At 36.6% G+C, this 10,086-nt stretch overlaps 1 protein-coding gene across 1 annotated transcript in view; it reads left to right on the top strand.

Annotated features, from left to right (window-relative positions):
• The window catches only part of colq (collagen-like tail subunit (single strand of homotrimer) of asymmetric acetylcholinesterase), a 21,623-nt gene continuing 11,537 nt past the window's right edge, over positions 1–10,086 (top strand). The window contains exons 1-12 of the mRNA XM_016480846.1: positions 1–109; positions 1,492–1,601; positions 1,872–1,982; positions 3,892–3,927; positions 4,406–4,432; positions 7,196–7,267; positions 8,425–8,487; positions 8,598–8,624; positions 8,757–8,801; positions 8,887–8,922; positions 9,059–9,139; positions 9,229–9,325. Of these exons, the coding sequence (XP_016336332.1) occupies positions 19–109; positions 1,492–1,601; positions 1,872–1,982; positions 3,892–3,927; positions 4,406–4,432; positions 7,196–7,267; positions 8,425–8,487; positions 8,598–8,624; positions 8,757–8,801; positions 8,887–8,922; positions 9,059–9,139; positions 9,229–9,325 (796 nt within the window). The 5' untranslated portion in view covers positions 1–18. The remainder of the gene's footprint in view (positions 110–1,491; positions 1,602–1,871; positions 1,983–3,891; positions 3,928–4,405; positions 4,433–7,195; positions 7,268–8,424; positions 8,488–8,597; positions 8,625–8,756; positions 8,802–8,886; positions 8,923–9,058; positions 9,140–9,228; positions 9,326–10,086) is intronic.

Genomic DNA, 10,086 nt, shown 5'->3' with positions numbered 1-10,086 from the left:
TAGACCGCAGCCGGCAGCATGATTCTGTTCACACTTGGACTATATTTTCAACTCCTCTGCTATGTGGCGTCATTCTCTTACGTGGATAATATATTCCCTCATCCAACAGGTAAGACACTGTCTTCTGCACGTTTGGTATGCTGATATTAGAGGTTTTCTCTAACAGAGTGAAGTATGTTTGCACATGATATGCAAATCAGACTGTTTGCACCAAAAAAAAAAATATATATATATATTTGATAAGACTCAGTTGGTATTTTCATGAATCGTGTCAATTAAATGCAATTGCAGAGTATTCCTGTCTTCTGCACGTTTGGTATGCTGATATTAGAGGTTTTCTCTAACAGAGTGAAGTATGTTTGCACATGATATGCAAATCAGACTGTTTGCACCAAAAAAAAATATATATATATATTTGATAAGACTCAGTTGGTATTTTCATGAATCATGTCAATTAAATGCAATTGCAGAGTATTCATAACTTACATACGTTGCACTGCTCTTTATGAAATCTTTACATTTGTGATATATATTGTGTGAAAACATATAATATGCACTCTGAGTAAAATGCGTCCCAGTATTAAAAGATATGCTTGAATATTATGGGGGAAAATTTCAAGTAAAATTTGGCCTGTAATGAAAATCAAGTGAATATTTTGCCCTAATTTTGCGATAAATGTCCCTACAGGCATCAATGACTTGTCTCAGGTTATTATCTCTAAAGGCAAAATGGCTGTGTTTCAGTTTTGTCAGCCAACACTGCAGTGAAAAGTTTAATTAGGCAAGTGCTTGTTTTTGCAAAGTTAACATCTTTCAGGACTTTCTATTTTAATGTACTGTTATTGATTGATTGATTTAAATTTATTTTTAATATGGTCACATTTTGCTTCTGCACACAATAATTGTCAGTTTAATGGGCTATTTTTTATACTCATGCGTGTGTGTGTGTGTGTGTGTGTGTGTGTGTGTGTGTGTGTGTGTGTGTAAAAAAAGTGAGGCCACTGAGGTCATAATTCATGAGTATCATTGCACCATTTATTTTATAAGCTAGATTTTTGACAGCAAAACTATTCAAAGCACGTTAGGTTTCAAATGATAAAACAATACATATTCTGTTCAGTATGACAACAAAAAGTGGTTGTCAGATGTTAGTAGTTCATGTTCATATTAAATGCAACTGTGAACTTGAGAAGTGATTCACTAAAAATCCCATTGACACCAGCTGATGAAATCATTATAAATGCCTCAGAAAAATTAAGTTATTTGAAAGAAAAGCTCCAGCATTACATATTTGCAGATAAATCTTTAGTTTCAGTAATGGAGGACCTTTCATTACACTCCTCATTTCTTGCACCTGAGAAGTGTCATAGTATCAAACACACAGTCATGTGTTTCAGTCCCTCTTTTCCAAGACAGTGGAGTGAAACAATGTTCCACTGGACCACGTGTCTGTTGACATGTTCCTCATGAACCTTATTTCCCCTCATCTAGATCTCCAGTTGCTGGAAACCAGAAAGAAATTCAACCCCTGCTGTTTACTGAGTCCACCTCCGCCCCCTCTCTTCCCTCCACCCCATTCACTGTGGCGGCAGGGCCCTCTGGTGAGTCCTGATTCATGACAACTGATCAAGCACCTGGATTTCATGTGTAGGTTTCAGGTACTTCAGGGTTCAGGGTGTCAATAAGTACATTAATTTGTCCCCATGACCACAATATTCTATGGTGATAAAGAAATATAATAAATGTAAATAAAAGTCAAAGGAAGTTCATGTCTGTTCAAGACTGAAACTATTTATGGACTGTTTTTTATTTCACATTTTCCCATTTCCATCAGTGTTTCCAGATGTAATTTTCTATGACTTATCTTATAGACTGTGACTGTTGTTCCACCAAATGAAAGGAACTCAGAAGGGAAGCACAATCCCACACCCCCCATGTGTTCCCCAGGGCCTCCAGGACCAGCAGGACCTCCTGGCCCTCAGGTATGTGCTTCAAATTTTAATGTTGAGGACAAAACTACGTAGATATGGCCAACTATGAAACAGCTGACTTTAAGGTGTATTAACATACATTTTTGGAACAAAAATGTACAAGATTTTAAAATGAAACCATGCATCAGCTTTTTTCATATTGAAATGTCATACCACAATGATCTGTAGTTGTTCTGTTTGGAGACTAGTTTGATTGTGTACACAGTTCAAATGGCAAAGACTGTGTACAAGAACATTTGACAAACTAGATAGAAAGAAAGGCCAATGAGAAAAAAGAAAATCTTGTTTAGATTTGTTTTGATGTTCAGAATTTGATGTTTTGATGTTGCTTTCATATGGTTTTGAAAACCTTTTATACCGTTTTTATACCAGTTTCAGTTTAATACTTTGAAATGTTATGTTGCATAAACGTGGGTGTACACATCTTGATCAATATTTTTTTTTTACAAGAATCATGAATTATGTATTAAACTGTATGTATTTTTTTATAAGAATTAATAATTCATTAATTATGCTTAATGCTTTATTGCACCACATGACATTTTGCAACCTAAACTTGCCATTTCATAAAAAGGTCAAATAACATAAAAAAAAATTCTAAATGTTGGCCACTCCACATGACCTTTATTTGGTAATGTGAAAGAAAAAAAAATCAACTATTTCAAATATTTAAATTAGTGAAGCAGTTTGGTTAAAATATTCATACTGAGAAATACTAATAAACAATTAGGCCAAACTACTTAAGATTTTATTTTCAAAATTGTAATTCTTTTAATGAGATTTTTCCCTTCATTATGATATCAGGACAGTTGTATCACCCTGATTTTATTTTTTTACTTTATAACCCCTTTTTTACTTTATATCAAAATTCATTTTATTTCAGAAATGTAAAACCTAACCTAACCCATCATAGAAGAGGATTTATTAATGCAATTTTTATTTTTATTTCTGAACATATGACTTGATCCAGACAATAAATAATGTCATATCAGTTACCCATAAGCTATTTTTACATGTACAGACCCTGACAAACTCAAATAGTAAAAACTGTCTAACACATTTATAAATAAAAGCGAGTCACATGCAGATTTGTTGAGGATTGCGTAGTTGGTGCTTCAAGGAAGCAGAGTATTGGGTTGTCACAATGGTCAGTTCCAGCTCTGTAATTAGCCTTCGTAACCCTCTCAGCATGTGAGACCCGTGTGAGTTCCCCAGACGTCTTTCTGTAGTGACACGGATGTGACCAGTTTGGCCCCCACGACACAGCAAGCCATTAACGCGCCACATTTAGAGCAGATAGAAATAGACCTTTTTCCATTGCCAGCCTCTGCTCCATCGTACCATTCTTAGAAACAACCCCAAGAGAGACACACACAGACACTCAAAACCCCAAGAGAGAGTTCACTCTTGCCCTGCAAGTTCAGTCCAATCTCAATACAGTTTAATTTCTGTCATAGATTATCAGTTATGTAGCGAATATTATTGAGGTTGTCAAGAACATTATAAATGCATCCTGTTCCAATACAGTCATACGTTTTAAAGATGTAGTACATAAGGAACTGTAGGGAAGCCATTCATAGGCTGATTTCCTCAAAAAGTATAAATACTGTGGCTCTGTGGTGCTTTGATCATTGTTTTGTCACTCCGCCTGACACAGCAAAAATCATAGCAATCAGTGAAGTGAGTTTGAGGAGGGGCTATCATTTTTGTGTCAACCAATAGAAGGCAGGAGAAGTATTTGGTAAACCTGTTTGTCATTATTTTGGCATTAAAATTACTTGCTCACAACAGTTATAAGTTCTAGTAAGCACTCTTTGTCAAAATAAATATATATGGTTGCTGTGGCTTTAGCCAGATGTTTTGGATAAGCATTAAACAGTTATGTTTGTTTTATGATCAGGGTCCTGCTGGACTGCCGGGACCAAAGGGAGATAAGGTACGACACATACTTATGTAAATATATACATACACAAACAACAGCATGAAAAACAATTAAGAACAAGAGAGAAATGGGGCTGACTAAGTGGTCCAGTTAGTTAAGGAAGCAAAATAAGATTGTATTTAAATTATTGTTGTTATGGTTACAGTTTATTTTATAGTCCTAATCAGCATGTACATACTATGTACTTATTATAGTAATTGCAATAACTGTGTAATAAATAGGTACTAACACTGAACCAGGTTCAGAAAACACAAAAGAAGATTTTTTGAAGAAATTTTTAACTGTTTTTGGCAAAAAAAAAACATTCTTAAAAATGTCGTCTTTTGTGTTTTGCAGAAGAATGAAAGGGTAAACTTGCACAAGAAATGATGACTTTATAAACTATTCAATGACTCTCAAGACTCTGTATATTGTAACACACTGATAAACTGACTCTGTTCTTATTCCCTCCTCCCCTACCTCTGTGTCGCAGGGTGAAATTGGAAGACCTGGACAAAAGGTGAGACTCACTGTCCTCTGTTTTTCAATAAGTGGATTTACTTTGAAAAAAGGGAAGAAGAAGGAATGTGAGATGCATGCACTTTTACAGCTGCAGCATAATGTGAGCTGAAGGAAAGTCAATGCAAGCCCAACACTGACACAGATACACAGGTCACATGATTCCTTGTGATCGTTTGTATGTTATATGCAGCAGAGAGCTAAACATCAGGGGACACTTGTGGTCACCATCATTAGGTTCAATCTGCAATGGATCATCCCCATTGCTCCTGTCCCTCAATCACATTGTGAGCTTGTGTGGTTTCCTGGAAGGCATTTGGGACCAGGGTCAAAAATACCTACAGCGGGGCTGTGGGTAAACCGAGAAGCCACTAAACCACTGCACAGGTTTTTGGGTGTGCTGGTGCATTGTTTTACTCCAGACAGGCACTGAGAGTGGAGTGCTGCTGGTGTAGGAAGCTTTGCAGCATTGCATAGTAATTTAGCTTAGTGCTGGGGCAGCCCAATAAATCATTCGCTCTCCCACAATGCCCGGCTCCTGCCCTCAGCACATAATTTAATTAAAGCCAGGAGACTGATGGGGCTTGGTTTAGTTTGTTCTCTCTCTCTCTCTCCATCTCTTCTGATGGCTGTTTTGTCCCTCAAAGCACTCTGAAGACATGTTGTCCTCACCTTGTCCTTACTGCCCTGCAATTGAGCAGCCAGTCATCTTTAAGTGTTACACAGATTAGATGCATTGGAAAAGGAACGCCGGTCATGACACCTAGCTGATACTCAGTAAAATTGTAAATATTCGATTTCTGTAGAACATTTGTGTTCTTTACATTTGCCACATGCCTGCCTCAATTACATTTCTGATCTACTGTGTCAATGTTGTTATCATTAACTAAAACTTTAAAAAATAATATTCGGTAATTCAAAGTATATTTAAGTAATTTGTTCAAAATTTAAGTATACTTAAAATATAAATATAAGATTATAACAATATATCATTCTCATGACTGATTCAGGGAAATACATGGCTCTAGTCCTTTTAGATTTAAGTGCTCCATTTGATGTGGTCCACCATGACATTCTCCCGTCCCTGCTGGAGACTTGTGTGGGTGTTACTGTATTACAGTGGTTTCACTCTTATTTGTCAAATAGGTGATTTACTGTTCATCTGGTGCATCACTCATCTTCCAAAATGTAAACCTTTTGGTTGTGGTGTTCCGCAGGGATCAATTCTTGGACCCGTGTTGTTTTCCCTGTATATGCTCCCCCTGGCCTCTATTTTTGATAAATACGGCGTGTCTTTTCATCTATATACTGACAACACCCAAATCTATCTTACAGCTTAACAATAAACACTCTCTTCAGCCGCTGTCGAATGCTTAAAAGAAATTAAACTATGGCTTTCAAGCAATTCCAAATCTAAATGAAAAGAAATCCAAAATTATTATGTTTGGCCAAAAGAAACTTTTTTTTTTTTTTTTGATTTAGACTTACTTGTCCCATAAAATATGCAGTGTGCCAGAAAGTTGGACATCCTATTTGACTGCAGCTTAAAGTTTGACAAACAGATCACTGTTGTTGTCAAGTCATGTTTTTATAAAATTTGACTTCTTACTAAAGTTAAGCTCTTATTATACATGAGCAATTTTGAAACCGCAATCCATGCCTTTGTAACATCTCTGTTTGACTACTGTAATTCGCTGTATTATGGCGTTACTCAAGCTTCCATTTCTCGTCTGCAGCTGGTACAAAACGCAGCTGCTGGACTGCTCAAAGGGAAGCACAAATATAACCACATTACACCTATTTTAATGTCTTTACTTGCACCCTGTCAAACATAGATTGACTTTGATTTGTCTACAAAGTCCTCAAAACCTGGCACCTCAATACTTAACTGATTTATTGCTCCTGTATACTTCTTAAGATCATGTGACCTTGGCCTACTCACTGTCCCCAGCGTTAAACTTAAAAAATCAAGGTGATCATGCTTTTGCTGCTGCTGGCTTCCTCTTCACATTAGACTGGTTCCATCCATCACTTTTAAATTCTTTATATATATCTTTATATATATCTTTTCTCCTTGGATTTTAACATTCCTTGAGTATGTTATTTTGGGTCTCTTGTATATTGTTGATTGATTGTCTATTGCTTGTTTATTTTGTTTTTATTTCTATATCTTATTCCCTTTTAATTCATTGTGATTCTTTTATTGTACAGCAATTTGATCAACCTTGGTTGTGTTTAAATATGCACTATAAATAAACATTGATTGATTGATTGATTAAAAACTTAATTTTGCCTTGGTAATAACTGAAATAAATTTAAGTGGTAGTACTAGAATTACTAAAACTAAAAAAGAAATTAAAATAAAGCTACATAGAAATATATTGGTCAATACAGTATTCCATCTGTACTAAAATCCATAATATAGCAAGTTCTGTTATATAAGGGACTATTTTATCAATCAATACTTAATGAATTTGTGTAGTAAAATTATGTTTTAATGAAAATTGTCCTAAACATTTTATTATGTGCGGTAACTGTGCTGAGCCGCTGCATTAGACAGCCAAAACCTGTGCACTAAAGATATATAAGCCAAAACAACGTCAGCAATCTGAGCATGCAAAATTATTTTTAAGTCAAGAACTCTTTACCAAGACATCAATTTCAGTGAAATCTGCCAATATGCAAGGACATCTGGAGCTGATTTTTAAAGCTCATAGTACCTTTAAATGTATATGTGTGTAAAATTATGCTGCATGTGTTACAGGGACGCACTGGCCCTCCTGGTCTTCCAGGACGACTGGGACCAAGTGGATGGCAAGGACCAACTGGGTCTAAGGTGAGTAATTATTTCCATCATCACATGAACACAATTCCTGAACCATAGAATATAACTGTATTCTCTTTTCATGTTAGTTCCTGTACCACATGAAGTAGATTCACATTTGCCAGGATGGAAAAACCTGCTAACTAGCCAGTATTCTGTATCTCAAGATGTATCTTTGATGTCATTTTAGCTGACAATTTTTTTTTTCACTTACATATATCTGCAATGTTGGTCTATATTCATCAAGCTGTTTTATGTTTGACATACATTACCATTCAGAGGTTTGGGGTCAGTAAGATATTCAGTAAAAAGTCTCTTATGCTCACCAAGGCTGCATTTACTTAATTATAAATACATTAATACATTAATATTGTGAAATATTATATATAATATTTTTTTTATGTAATGCTCAATAAACATTTCTTCTTAGCAAAGTTGAAAACAGTTGTACTGCTGAATATTTTTGTGGAAACCGTGACTATATATATACACACACTGCTGTTCGAAAGTTTGGGATCAGTAAGATTTGTCATGTTTTTTTTTAATATAATTATAAAAATTATGAAGAATTAAGAATTATAATTTTAAAGTATATTAAAATAGAAAATTGTTATTTTAAATTGCAATAGTATTTCACAATATAACAGTTTTTCTGTATTCCTGATCAAATAAATGCAGCCTTGATGAGCAGAAGAGGCTTCTTTAAAAAACATTAAAAACTTTTTGATCCCAAACTTTTGAACGGCAGTGTATATTACTAATCATTCATTTCCTTTTTAACAATGTTTGCCCTGTGGACTGCCAGGGTGAATCCTGAACAGTTTATAAAAAAACAGATGTCCTAATTCCTGTAAATTACTTATACCTATTCATTTATTTGAAATAGAAAAAATATATATATATTTAAAATAAAATTTTTGAAATACAGTATATATATATATATATATATATATATATATATATATAAAAACTTACCAACACCAAACTTTTGTACTGTAGTGTATGGTATACTCTTTAAACCAATTAGGTATGAACTTTAAATGCAAATGGGGGCAAAGTTGTGTTTCTCAAGCATGAATTGTAATGGACCTCAACAGTAGGACACAATGATGTGACAGCATGGCAGTGTGCTTTAGTGTCCAGTGAGGTGATCCCTGTGTGTTTAACAGGGGGAGAAAGGCGACCCTGGGCTGATGGGCATGCTAGGGGCAAGAGGACCAATTGGACCCAAGGTCTGGACAGTCCTCATTTCCTGAATTAGGACTGCTGCAGTCATAATATCTTGTCATATGGAGATAGAATAATGTACTCTTGTGTACTGAATATTGTTCATTTATTGCAGGGCTTACCTGGACATAAGGGAGAAAAAGTGAGTTGAACCCACTTTTATTTTACTCCCTGAACCCACTTTTCTTCGTCCTTCAGTTCATGCTTTCATTTTTTACCCCAGGTGTTCATTGTTATTCAGTATTCTTCTGCTGTTTTTATGTTGTCCTCATAGGGCTCACAAGGTTTAAGAGGTGAAATTGGCTTAAAAGGTGACAAAGTAAGTTACCATAGTACAGTTAGTTTTATATTGCAAATTGTAACTGGTCTAATCCATAATTCTTTTTTTTTTTGTACTGCTTCAGGGATCAATGGGTCTTCCTGGAATGCTTGGCCAGAAGGTCCTGAAAATATTATTGCATATTATTATAAATATTTTATATTTTTTGAAGTTATATATAAAAATAATTGGTCTATTATTAGTTAACATAATAAAACAAACGTAAATTTATATGTGATTTTAAAATCATTTCTCAGGGTGAAATGGGCCCAAAAGGAGAACCTGGAAGCTCAGGGAACAGGGGACCCACTGGCTGCCCAGGAAAAAGAGGAAAGCAGGTTATCCATCCCCAAACATATAATAGCAACATGATAACAGTGCAAAAGCACTGGAAATAAATGACCATTATTATTGATTTCTGATGCAGGGTGCAAAAGGTGACATTGGTGCAACTGGACCCATGGGTCCTGCAGGCCCTCAGGGGGCCCTTGGTCACCCTGGCCCTCCTGGTTTGCCCGCCTCAGGTAATATATTTACATACAAGTGCTATCAGTTCCCTTTCAGTCAGTCACTCTCGACGTCACGTCGGATGACCGACGAATTGGGATCTCGCTTAGAGAGACCAATCTACTTCGAGTGTAAACTAAACGAGCCAATGCACATTTTCATGCGATTATTGCATCCAGCTGCCGCTGATCACAGCGTGAGTATAAGTTGGCAGCAGATGCAGCACATATTCAGCTTTTTTGCTTCGGAGCCGAGCGATCACATCGTTCTGCTCCTGACTACTCACTCTACTGAGAGAAGAAGACTGAACGAGTTCAGCGCGCTCTTGGAGAGCTCTTCGTGTTGGCGGTACGGCGCTTCAGCGGTGGTGGTTTCCCGTGTCGAGTGGGTTGCACACATCAGGCTGCACTACCCCCTGTTTGTGTTGCAGATGATCATCTCCCCTGTGCGCCTCAGCACGCTAAACGAGCTTTTTCCATAAAAGAGCTATTTCGGGAGAGTCTTTTTAAAGACGACGTTGCGTGGCAAACTTGACGTTACGTCTTTGTAAAGACAATGTGGGTCTTGCTATAGACAACGTATCACCCGGGCGTTTCTGGATGCGGACGTTACCTGGCGCTGGGTGATGGTCACGATCGCTGCCTCACGTGCCTGGGCATGTAGCACGCTGAGGTGTCGTTTGTGGATGAATCATCTTCTCATTGCGGGAAGATGATCATCTCGGAGTCGCGGGCCAAGCTCCGTTTCCTCAAGGGGCGGAGTTCCGTTGCCTCTGCCT

This window comes from Sinocyclocheilus anshuiensis, unplaced genomic scaffold, assembly GCF_001515605.1.
Source record: "Sinocyclocheilus anshuiensis isolate Anshui unplaced genomic scaffold, SAMN03320099.WGS_v1.1 scaffold225, whole genome shotgun sequence".
Classification (NCBI taxonomy): Eukaryota; Metazoa; Chordata; class Actinopteri; order Cypriniformes; family Cyprinidae; genus Sinocyclocheilus; species Sinocyclocheilus anshuiensis.
This window is presented reverse-complemented; position numbering and strand designations above follow the sequence as displayed.